The 12,797-nt window shown below is 40.5% G+C and overlaps 3 protein-coding genes across 4 annotated transcripts in view; all 3 read right to left on the bottom strand.

The window, feature by feature from the left end:
- Positions 1-12,797, bottom strand: part of LOC132877956 (tripartite motif-containing protein 16-like) — a 471,908-nt gene that overhangs the window by 177,351 nt on the left and 281,760 nt on the right. The window lies entirely within an intron of this gene.
- Positions 433-1,280, bottom strand: LOC132871730 (protein BTG2-like). Its single transcript, XM_060906186.1, has 2 exons — positions 1,163-1,280; positions 433-786 (listed from the first exon to the last, which is right to left on the bottom strand). The coding sequence occupies exons 1-2, from the start codon at positions 1,278-1,280 to the stop codon at positions 560-562; spliced, it is 345 nt and encodes a 114-aa protein (XP_060762169.1). The 3' UTR covers positions 433-559.
- The window catches only part of LOC132878998 (tripartite motif-containing protein 16-like), a 10,308-nt gene continuing 7,939 nt past the window's right edge, over positions 10,429-12,797 (bottom strand). Inside the window, exon 6 of the mRNA XM_060913698.1 lies at positions 10,429-12,373. Within this exon, the coding sequence (XP_060769681.1) occupies positions 11,850-12,373 (524 nt within the window). The 3' untranslated portion in view covers positions 10,429-11,849. The remainder of the gene's footprint in view (positions 12,374-12,797) is intronic.

Below are 12,797 nucleotides of genomic sequence, written 5' to 3'. Positions count from 1 at the left end.
ACACTGATAAGGCAGTGGATCTGTCACTGGTAGGAGTGGATCAGTGTGGCCCTCTGATGGACCCTTTCCACTGATGGATGTGGGAGAGAGGGGTCAGAAATTATACAACAACAAATGGGCTACAGTTACACCGAAAATGTGCACTTACTGTATTTATAAACTGTATTACGCATCATGCAAATGTAAAACAAACACTATGAAAAAAAACTGAAGCATCATCTTTAATCAAAATATATTTATTTAATCATCTTTAATAAAAATATTTACTAAAAACAATATCATCTAAATATTTACGAATAATAAAAATCTTAATATTTACAAATAAAATTATCAAAATATTTACAAGTAATAAAATAATAAATCAAAATATTTACAAATGAAATAAAAATTAAATTTACAGGCGTTAAAATAAGGAACTGAACCAAAACGTGCAGCGAGACCAGTCATTAAAATCATCGTTTAAAATGTCAAACAGATGTGGGCCAGATGTGCTGAGAGATTAGCTGGAGACGGTCATCACAGAGTTGAGATGAGTCTCCAGCGGCAGTGGTGTGGACTCCTACAGCACACCTATGGACCCGTTCTCCCCGATCCGGTAGGACACTTCGTAGGGGTCGACCCACACTGTCAGCTCACACGGTAAGAGGGCGCGAACCTGCTCCATGCTGAGACCACTGGTGTAAGCAGCCTTCCCTACTAGCGGCTCCATCCTGCGATTGATTCTGATGCATCGATATCCCGAACCTCTGAACGGTGCGGCAGGGAACCAGTGGTGCTCATAATGCTCTGGAACCAAAGAAAACAGACTTTTAAAAACTCTGTTCAACTCGCAGATTGTTTTAAGAATAGATTTGTTATTAGAATATCATGACTATCATTCACTTGGGATGAGGCTCTCGAGAAAGGCAGCATTTCTGGGCAGTGTTAATGCTCCCGAGATAAAAATCTGTCCGCCATTAAATCTAGGTCTTTATACATCACTGACTTTAACTGAATGCCACACTAATAAGCTTTCCCTTTTTCTCAGACCACAGCAAGGAGTCGGTATAATTGTAAAGGTATTTCAGTGAAAATGAAAAATAAGTAGATCGAATAAAGACTAAATATGATGTGGATCCTTTTGTCAGAAGTCACAGGTGTGTAATGTGGTGTTTAATCTCACCTCCTAACGCCTCTTCCAGAGAACGGCTGAAGTGTTGGAGGTGTTTTTCGGACAGAGGTCCTCTTCCTCTCAGTAATCCGGTGATGAAGTTCACCGCTGTGGTCACCTCGACTTTCATGCTGAAATATTTTCGTAAACTGCAAAATATCAGACAGTCATGCGATTAGTGTGTGTCGTGTTAGTAGATTATTAAAACTTAAAAAAATACAAATCACTCAGTTAGTACAAGGTGACTTACTCGGAAGGAGAAGATTAAACCGCTGATAGCCGCTGATGAATTGCTGATAAGTTGCTGATGATCGCTGGAAACTCGCTGTTACTCGCTGTGAAGGTTTGTGTCGCTCTGAAGCTCTGTGTGGATGTGTGGCTCTTATATAGCTGCAGATTTTGAAACATAACTAATTAAACTGTTTTCATTTAAACTAATTAAACTGTCTTCTTTTAAACTAATTGAACTAATGAAATTGTCTGAAGCATGTGACCTGGGTTTTCCCCTAAACTTTAGGGGAAAACCCAGGTCATGTGACCAGGTGACATCAGCTCCCTGAGAGAGAGAGCGCATCCTGATCGCTCTGTGTTGCTCAGTAGCCCATTCACTACTTCAGGAAACCCATTCAAAGGAATCAGACAAAGTTTTGGACAACTCAATGGGGAGGCAATTTTTTTTCCCCACATGGTACATCAAGATCAGCAGGCGTTGCAATTTTACTCAATATCTCACTGGGGAAAATAATTGCCACCAAAAGTAGTAACAATGGCCATTGGGTAATATGCGTACTCCAAATAGACAATTCTACACTAATTTTAGGAAATGTTTATGGACGCTAACATAGCACAAAACAGAACCCTTCTTACAGAGATTAGAGAAGTTATTTTGCAGTTTAAAATTAAATATGTAACTGGAAATATAATATCGGGAGGGGACTGGAATATGGTGAAGGATGAAGGACTAGACAGACTTCCTAGTAGATGGACACAGCAGCACGGCTCCACTCCACCTCCCAGTAACAGCTTCCACACACACTCTCCTTACACAACACCTGCCACCAGGAATCAAATCTCTCTGGATGATCAGAGTAACGCTGCTCTCTCTCACTGACTCTCACCGCTCTGTTCTTCTCAGACAGAATGAGGAGACGATGTGCCGTGTTGGGATCCAGAGTCAGATAACAGAAATCTAAAATAAAAGAGAAAAACAAACTGAACAATGTGAACATGTTGGGTTTATTTCACAAAATATATTGATGTGAAGTGTGTAGGCCTGTCGTGATATTTGATATACCGACTTATCGTACGGTAAATGAAAATGACTCGGTAATTTTTCCACCGTGGTTTTGGCATTTCCGTGCTGTCCATCTCCCTAGGGAAGTCTCCAGAGTATTAGTTTGACCCAATGACTGAATAAAACACTGCACTGTTTTCTGTCATCTCGCGCGGCTCTCTGTCAGAGGCGGGGCTTCCCAGCATGCAACAGTTATCCAGCCAGGGGATCCACTGAATGGGGAAAAGACAACAACACGGTGCTCGGCATGTGTTGTATTCATTGTTGCAAAACTTGTTCTGTAAATGGTTCGTTTACTATCTTGATCAAAACCATTGATCTGAAGCTCAATGCTGATGCTGTCCTGTAAATAATTTTCTAATCAATCATAAATATAACAATTTCTGATCACAATTGCATGCTTAAAATAACATACTGGTTAAAGCCCCGCCCGTTTCAAGACATCCAGACCCACTTCCGGGTTAGGCCCCGCCCACTCCGGATACAGATAATTCGGTTAACAGATACAGATAATGCTGTACTCGCTCATCCCTAGTTAATACATTGCCCATTCCGCAACTGTATCAAGGCTTTTAAAGTAAAGTCATCGTTTACATCACATGTTGCAAGAACGCATAGACATGAAACTGATGCAAGTCCTAGAGTCACATAATCCGAGCCATCTGTGTCCTCTCAGATTGAGTCCAACGAAACTGAAACTGGAATGGACCTCAGTAAAAATCAATCTCAGGTTACAGAAGATATTGATATTAGTTCATTGTACATGAGGAATCTGTGCCTGTTTTACATGCAGCTCCAGGCAAAGTACCTGGTTCCATCGTCAACTATTCAAATGATTGTTGAAGAAATTAATGGCCTGAATGCCATTTGTCATCAGTACACAAAAGACAAGATTAAAGAGACACTTAGAGCTAATAGTAACATGTCAGATGCTGAGCTTGATTCAGTTTTTCAGAGTCTCCAGGAAACTGATTTGCATGCTGCATGTAGCTCTCATCTCTCCACTGAACATACCAGGAGGCAGTATTTTGAGAGGAACTTTGCCTATGTGCACCCAGAAAATGTTTACCTGGGCACCAATGAACATAGAAGAGACTGTTATGCACAATACATACCCTTGCATGACACTTTAAGAGCCATTCTAAAAGATCCTGTTGTGTGGGAAGAGTGTGTGGAGTCTCAAAATCGTCCTGGTTCTGATATTATCTTAAGTGATATTTGTGATGGCTCTGTCTTCAAATCCAAAGACTTGTCTCTACAAGCAGGTGACGTAGTCCTGAAACTGATTTTGTATCAGGATGCGTTTGAAGTTGTGAACCCACTTGGGTCATCCAGGAGAAAACAAACTTGTCGGAGTATACTTCACACTCACTGACTTTAAGCCATTCCATCGTTCCAGTATTGACAATATGCAGTTAGTACTGTTGTGCAAAGAGACAGACTTTAGATCCTTTGGTCAGGACAGAGTGTTTTCGAGATTGTTGTCAGACCTGAGACAACTTGAAGAACGTGGACTCGTGACACCCTCTGGTCGTGTGGTTCGAGCAACCATAATATCTATTGCAGGTGACAATTTGGGGTCACACTGCATTGGTGGCTACACTCAGAATTTCAGCACCTCCAAGTACTTCTGCAGGTATTGTGAGGTACAAAGAGACCAACTTGAAAGTGTGAATCAGAGCTTTCCTGTACGAACAGTTGATAACTACATAGAAGCAGTGCAGTTATTGCAGGAGAGTGATGTGAATCATGTCAAAGGCATATATTGTGACTCCATCTTCAACACTCTGAAATATTTCCATGTATGTCAGCCAGGCCTTCCTCCATGCATAGGGCATGACTTGTTTGAGGGAGTTGTAGCCTATGACTTAGCCATTTACCTGTGCTACTTCATAAAAGTCAAACATTGGCTCACATACTCTCAGTTGAACAGGAGAATCACACAATTTGCCTACAAGGACTCAGATTCCAGCTCATCTCCTTGTCAGGTGAATGAAAAGGCCAAAACAGTAGGTGGCCAAGCAGCTGAGAACTGGTGTCTCCTTAGACTCCTGCCTGTCATTATTGGTGACAAAGTTGATCCTTGTGACCCAGTGTGGCAACTCGTGATCACTTTGAAAGAACTTGTGGAACTAGTGTGTGCACCCAAGATCACCACTGCCCAGGTAGCTTACCTCAACATTGTTGTGGTTGAATATCTGGAAAGTAGAAAAGCAATGTTTCCTTCTGACCATCTAAAACCCAAGCACCACTATCTTCTCCATTATGCATCATTGATCCTCAAACTGGGCCCCCTTATACAGCTATGGACAATGAGATTTGAGAGTAAACACTCGTACTTCAAGAGGTGCATAAGGAGGGTTCAAAACTTTAAGAATATATGCCAGTCACTCACAAACCAGCACCAACTCCTCCAAACAACCCTCTGCTCAAACTCCTTTTTTGCACCAGTGTTGAAATAAAAAAACTCAACTCCATATCATGCTCACCTGTACAGTGATGCAGTGCACAATGCAGTCGAAGCACACGTTTCCAGAACCGGATTCTCTGTCCACCGAGGTTGACTTTAAAGGCACCCTTTACAAAAAAGGATATTTTCTCTGCCTAAAATGTGAGTCTGATGAGTCGATCAAGTTTGGTCAGATTGAGCTCATTTTGATTAAAGATGACAAAAAGGTTTGCTTTCTGGTGACACCATACACTTCATTGTATTTGTCGGCGTATGGACTCTATGAAGTCAAACAAGCAGCTGAGGATATGCAGTGCGTAAGTGCAGAACACTGCCTGGATTTCTATCCATTGCCTCTGTACAGTCTGAATGGACATAAAGTAATATCTCTTAAACACAGTGTTGTTGATCAGTAGGGGTGAACTAAACTGAACGAAAATTATTCTTCAGGTATCCAGGAAGCTAACGAAAATAGTTGGACCGTTTTCTGTCTTTATCCCCTCTTGTAGTCATGGATGAATGGGTGAGCGACCTAACCTCATCCCTCAGTTCTGTCTTCAGCCAAGAGGATTCTATACAGCGAGTAGTGGAGGTTATCAAAAATATTGGAGTCTGTTCAGCTGAGGACCTGAAGTATTTGGAGGCAGATGACCTTGCAACCAGTAGAAATCCCTCTCTGAAGCCAATAGAAATCAGAAAGGTTCTGGCCTGCATTAAACGTAAGTAAAACAATAGCTGTGAGCAGCTGATAAATATTCACATTTTCGTATATAGTATACAGTTATAAGCAACAAGTATGACATCTTTCAGATATTTACCAAGGGTTTTGCTGTTTTTTTTTTTTTTTTTTTGGTGTATACAGTTTGTGCGTAGCATGCACCTTAGATTGTTGTGCACTTTAATGGGGGGGAAAAGAATCACGATTTGGAAGACTAAAGTGCCCATTAGGGCTTTAAATTTTATACCAAGATGGTGAAAAAGATGAAAATCAAGGTTGTTAAAAATGACTGTTAATTAGTAGGCCTGGGAAGATATGGTTATTATGGATGCTGTGATGATACTTGGGTGTCGATTTGATTCATAAGAGAGAGTTAATTGAAAGAATAGAAAAGTCTCAGTTGCCACTAAATTTTGTGCCAAACTAATCACTGGTGTCCTTTTTCCATGAAAACCCAATATGAAACTTAACGGCAATTAAGATGAATGAGATAAATGGTCTGCATCCTCTTTATTTTAAAACTGCATTAATTAATTAATGTTAAAGGATGCAATATTGTCCTGTATGAGAATAACAAAATAGAACAAAATAAGAGGCGGCAGAGTGCTCCACTATTATTAATGGTAACATAGGTTTTATCTCCAGCAATGCAGAGAAGAGAATTAATCATTAAATGAAAACATCCATCCAAACTTTACATTTTGTGAAGATGAATTTACAAGGGTGTGTGGATACTAGTGTTATGGTTGTGGTTTTTGTGTGTTCTGTTTCATGTTTTATTTTGTAGTAGTTGCCCCCTTGTGTTCTGTTTCATATTTACTTCCTGTCTTTGTCCTTTTTTCCCACCTGTGTGATTGCCTGCATCTGCTTCACCTGTGTCCTGTTGTCAGGTTTGTCCTTCTCTACCTCCTAGTGTTTCTTCACCTATCGGTGTTCTCCTGACTCCCATCACCTGACCTTCTCCTCCCTCTCTCCACCTGTTCCTCATCCCCTTCATTTGTGTTTGGGTCCTGTTTTCTGTGTAGTCTTTGTTGAGTCATTGTCAACTCCCTCGACTTATAACATTAGCCTACCAAGAGTGATGGTTTACAGCAGGGGTCTTCAATCCTATCCGCAAAGGGCTGGTGTAGCTGCAGGCTTTTATTACAGTCAAATTGGAGGCTCACTTGATTGTTGACTGGAGATGAGGGTGAAATGATTAAACAAATGAAATCAGGTGTAGCTCCTGCATGGTTGGAATGAAAGCCTTCAGCCACCCTGGCCCTTTGTGGATAGGATTGAAGACCTCTGGTTTACAGTGTACTTACTACTAGATTAGATACTACAAGGTAAGGATTGACTCACTGGTCAGAACAATAAGTGAAAACTATATATGAATGATATTAACTGACATGAATGTGTCTTTTTGTTAATTCAGGTTCACCCTCAGTGATGAGAGAGGATGATTCCTCCTCATAACTTACCAGTGAAATTGAAGAGGCGAGCACTGGTGAAGAATCATTTGTGTGACACTGATGATATCGACACCACGCCGAAGTCCACTGCCACAAGGAGCCCAGTCTCAGTCACAGCCATGAGAAGTCAAGCCTCCCCTACTACTTCAGAGAGTGGCTCCTCACTTTTAGCCAGAAAAGATAGTAGTTGGCATTACAGCTTTGGAATACCCTGGAATAAGATGTCCTCAAATACAAGAATGGTGTTGGATACTGAGAAGAGACCGACTGCAGCAGAGAGAAGGGAGATTATTAGGATTGTCGCTGCTGAAATATTGACTGTATGCAAGAAACCTGGAAAGAGGCACATCACTGAAATTGCAAGGAAAATGGTAATTCACTACCCAAAATCCTTCTGAGATGAGATTGAGGGCCAGGTTGTCAGCACTGGGCATGACTCACTTGTGGAACAGTTCATATCTCGGATTGATAACTATAGATGACTCCAAGCTCCTGCCCAGAAAAGGCTTTCTGAAAGTGACACTCCTGACAATGCAAAAAAAAAAAGCATGCAAAGATGCATTTGGCTGTATTAATCCTGACCCAGAGCTTCCTGCTGGTGAAACAAAAGATAAGCAAAAACAAGAACTAATGAGGATGTTCAAAGACAAAGATGCAAAGAAAATAGAAAGGCTGATGGTTGAGACATTTCCCTCACAGAGGAGAGACATACTGTCAGGACTGAAGGAAACTGAAGAGATCCTTAAGGAATGGCCTTTCCTCTGCCAGGAAATTGGAATGAGGCTTCATTTCAGAGAACTAACAGGTGTCCAGATTGATGACAGCTTTGAAGAGTCCACAGCCACCAAGTTCAGAAGAATCCTGCAGTATTTTCAGTTTATTCAAACTGAGCCGTCCAGCAGAGCAGGCACTATTCTGAACCAAGCCCTGGCAGGAGGTGATTGAAACTTGTGCAGCTGTCCTGATGCTTCTTGTCCATTTTAAAGAGCAGGAAGACAAGATGTTAGTAAATGTCGATGACCCCGCAATTGTGACTGATGTGGACACCACCAAGCTACCATGGACACCCTGCGTTGTGGTAGGTGTGCCAAAAAATGACATTTTAATATCTTTGTTTACACATATGGAGGAGTGTACCGTACACTGCAAAACATGTTTAGAGCTGGAGAAATCATTTTACTTTTATTTTTATTTTTTTACACTTGGCACAGTTTGTTTTGCAGTGTGTGGAACACAGCTCCTGGCTTACTTAACCATTAGGGATCCATATACATGTAGCAAACTATTTACTGGCTATGGTAATAATACTCGCACTGTTTTCAGGTAATAGCCCACTCACTGCAAAGATGTTCATGGTTGCTGTGGACCAGGTCATAGTCAACGAACAGCTTCACTAAGCATTCCAGATGTTCTGCTCATATTACCTGCACAACATTGACTACCCAGTGGAACTTGCCGCTACTCTGGAGTTCTTGCAGAGGTACACTTTCAGAATGCATGCACACGCTGCTTTACAGGTAGATAATGTAGAATTTGCCAGTTGCTGTTTGTAAACACACAGCATTCAAACCTGGCAACTCCTCCCCAGCTCATAACTCTGACATGCGTATCTCAAGGAAATTTAATTGAATGCAACTAGACGTGGTTATGTCTTTGAAGACGTTTCACCTCTTCGTCAGTTCATGCTCGTCTGACTAGGCTGGACTAGACTAGGACTAGTCCTAAATGAAACGTCTTCAAAGACATATATAACCAAGTCCAGTTGTGTTCAATTAAAATTCCTCGTGATAACTATGACCTGGCTGAATGAGAATATTCACAGGCTCTGAGACATGCGGTACGTATACATACTGCTCAAGTTAGGAGTCTCAGTGCATTTCTACTCTCAACCCCCTCTAATGATTGGAAATTGCATAGTGTAGCTTTGTGAAAACGTATTAACTTTGCATCTAAAGATGCTGTTTCACTGGCTTTAATGCCAACATTAGTTTTCTCTGAATGGTTTGTGTTCAATGTTTTTCCAACAGATGCATCTTCAGAATCAACCCAAATCAAGGGACCAAAGTCGAGCAAAAAGCAAAGGGACGCCAGTATGCTGTCAACCCAAGGGTGCTGAGCCTCACTTCCAAAATTGCCAATTTTGAATGGACAGAGTAAAAGGGTGAGATCACTACCTCACCGAACAAACACGTGTCCATGTGAATGCCAGGACCAAAGGTTTTCAAGTAGAACAGTGCATTGAAATAAGTTGATGAATGTTATTGAAGAGTGTTGATTCATTTGAGGCAAACTTTTTGTAAGCACAGTCTTTTTCTATATATTGTTTCTTGATTCTTATTTTTTTACTTGCAAGAGATTGAAGATTTCTGTTCTCAGTGTCTCACTCTGCAGCTGGCATGTTATTGGATATAAGGTGCATCAGACTTGTTCATGTGTTAGGCCTATTTGGCACACACAAATTGAAGCTTCAATTTGGAGGCCCTTCATTCAAAAGAGCACTCTGGGGGTTCATGATGCCCTTATTAAGTGTAAATGCATTGATGAATGTTTGAATAAAACATTCAACAGCAAGAAGCTAATCGTTGTTGCTACTTCCTGCCTGGACTATTGCAATCCTTTTTCCTGACTTTGCCTTTCCTCATTTTATTTTTGTCAGATTCACTGGCGGCATATCCAGAATTAGTTTGAATATTAAAGTATGTCTACACCAGCACTTTTATACATACCATACAAGTACTAGTGAACAAGATTGTGAATAAGATTTACCTTAACATTACAGAGAAAAACATCAGTATGGACAAGCTGTACATGTAAACCTTTATATAATGAGCTACATATTTAATTAGTTTGAATGTACAAATATACGGATATAAAACTAATCTTTACCTTATTACAGAGAAAAACGTTAGGTTGTTAGTATGGACAAACCTTTATATAAAAAGCCACATTTAATTACAGGTTGAATGTATAATTACATCTGAATATAAAAAAATTACCTTAATTACAGAGAAGTGTTAATATTGTTAGTATGGAAAAACTTTAATATACCAGGCTACATATATAATTACTGTCATTTTACATGAATTTGTATGTAATTTAAGAACTGAAGATCATGTAAAATTAATACATTAGTAAATAACACACAACTATCCTTAGAAAACATTTCAGAACTCACTGCAGTCTCAACTAGAAGAAATGTACGCAAATGGAGCTTCCACTCGATCAAGGGCTGGATGGATCGAACAGGGTGAAAAAAAGTTCGTATTTCTTCAGACTTGAAAAACAAAGACAAACTAAGAAAAATGAGTAAGCTTATAACCAATCATATAATAGATCAGAAATGAGTACAGGATGAAATTTGGCTCATTTATTGTCACTTAAATTTAATAAATCAGAATGTGATGTCTTATTTTATCCCATCAATGATGACATCAAAAAACTGGATGAAGACAAACATACACTTGATGAGGAACGAACTATAACAGAAATTGAAATTGCATTAAAACAAATGAAAAATGGTAAGTCACCAGGAATCGATGGCTTAACATCTGAATTTTTAAAATACTTTTGGGTGGATATCTAAAAAAAAAATTATATAGAGCATTTTTAGAATGCATTCACAAAGAATGTTTATCCCTGACTATGAAGACAGGCTTAATAACCTTGCTACCCAAACCCAAAAAAGACTTCTTGGTGCTAGACAATTGGAGACCTATAACCTTACTATGCAATGATTATAAATTACTTGCCTTAGTATCTGCTAATCGTCTAAAGCGTGGACTTGTAAAACTTGTAGACGAATATCAATCAGCCTTCATGAAGGGAAAATATATTCAAAACCACGTCCGACTGATTCTGGATGTGATTGAATAATTGATTGGTAATCAATCAGTCTCGTTTTATTTCTAGACTTTTTCAAAGCATTCGACACTGTGGAGCATGATTTTGTTTATATAACTCAAAACTCTTGGATTTGGAAATGGGCTCTGCAAGGTTATTAAAATATTTCGCAATGATATTTATAGTTATGGCGGCACGGTGGTGTAGTGGTTAGCGCTGTTGCCTCACAGCAAGAAGGTCCTGGGTTCGAGCCCCGGGGCCGGCGAGGGCCTTTCTGTGCGGAGTTTGCATGTTCTCCCCGTGTCCGCGTGGGTTTCCTCCGGGTGCTCCGGTTTCCCCCACAGTCCAAAGACATGCAGGTTAGGTTAACTGGTGACTCTAAATTGACCGTAGGCGTGAATGTGAGTGTGAATGGTTGTCTGTGTCTATGTGTCAGCCCTGTGATGACCTGGCGACTTGTCCAGGGTGTACCCCGCCTTTCGCCCGTAGTCAGCTGGGATAGGCTCCAGCTTGCCTGCGACCCTGTAGAAGGATAAAGCGGCTAGAGATAATGTGATGTGTGTGATTTATAGTTATATCTCCCTTAACCCTTTAATGACACCAAAATTTAAGATGTTACGTGGGCTCAGACAAGGCTGCCCAATTTCACCAAAATTATTTTATGTCCACAAATGCGAGCGTACTTAACCTTGTGGAATAATATGAAACAAACACAACTTTATAATGCGAAGGTCATGAGATCATTTTCTTTTTAAATTTGACGAGTTTCTTGTCTGACAGTTAATTTTTAACATTTCCTTTTTAATTATTTTAAATTATTCATCTGTTTTAATTTAAATATTAAAATGAGTGTTTTTGTGCAGCTGGATTGTGTTCTAGTGAAACAGACGACTGAGCAACAACGTGGCAACATGCAGGAATTTTACAGAAAACACGACACACTTTTATTCTGGATCACACAATCTCACTGTAGAACCATAAACCCCAAACCCAGCGTATAGAGTCTGAGTGAATGTGGTGTGGACTCTGTGGAGGAGCTTCATCGTGTCAGAGACGCTGTAGAAGGACAGAGTTCCTGCACTGTGATCCACATACACTCCTATTCTGGAGGCTGATGGAACTCTGAGATCAGTCATAATGTTGTTGTGATAGAAAGAGAGAGAAGAAGAAGAACAGTACAGACTCCAGGACTGATTGTTGAATCCAAACAGACACTCATCACCCTCTCCTTTCCTGCTGATGTCTTTATATGAGACTGATATGAACACATCAGCACCGCTCCACTCCACCTCCCAGTAACAGCGTCCACACACACTCTCCTTACACAACACCTGCCTGCAGGAATCAAATCTCTCTGGATGATCAGAGTAACGCTGCTCTCTCCCACTGACTCTCACCGCTCTGTTCTTCTCAGACAGAATGAGGCGACGATGTGCCGTGTTGGGATCCAGAGTCAGATGACAGAAATCTAAAATAAAAGAGAAAAACAAACTGAACAATGTGAACATGAATATCCGCGCTGGGGGCGTGGTCACGAAAACAGCAGTTCGGTTGCAGTGAAAACTTTTCTCTGTACAACAGCCAATCAGAATTAAGATACAACAACCAATCAGAATTCAGATACATCCTGTTGCCAAGTAAACCAGTGTTGCCAGATTGGTCGGGTTTGATGTTAGTTCGGCGGGTTTTTATCAGATGTTTAAAAACATTTCGCACGAATGTTCTGTGTGAGAATGCAGCCAGAGACACTTCTACAGCCTTAGAAGGACTTTGATGCAGCGCATTCTATGTACTATCTCCGTCCACTAGTCTACATCCAATCCAGTGGCGGCTGGTGGGCTTTGAAATAGGCGAAGCTCAGTTTTAGGTCTACGTAATACAATTTTTCAATT

Source organism: Neoarius graeffei, chromosome 2, assembly GCF_027579695.1.
Source record: "Neoarius graeffei isolate fNeoGra1 chromosome 2, fNeoGra1.pri, whole genome shotgun sequence".
Taxonomy (NCBI): Eukaryota; Metazoa; Chordata; class Actinopteri; order Siluriformes; family Ariidae; genus Neoarius; species Neoarius graeffei.
The sequence above is the reverse complement of the archived record's forward strand: the minus strand, read 5'-3'. Positions and strand labels throughout refer to the sequence as shown.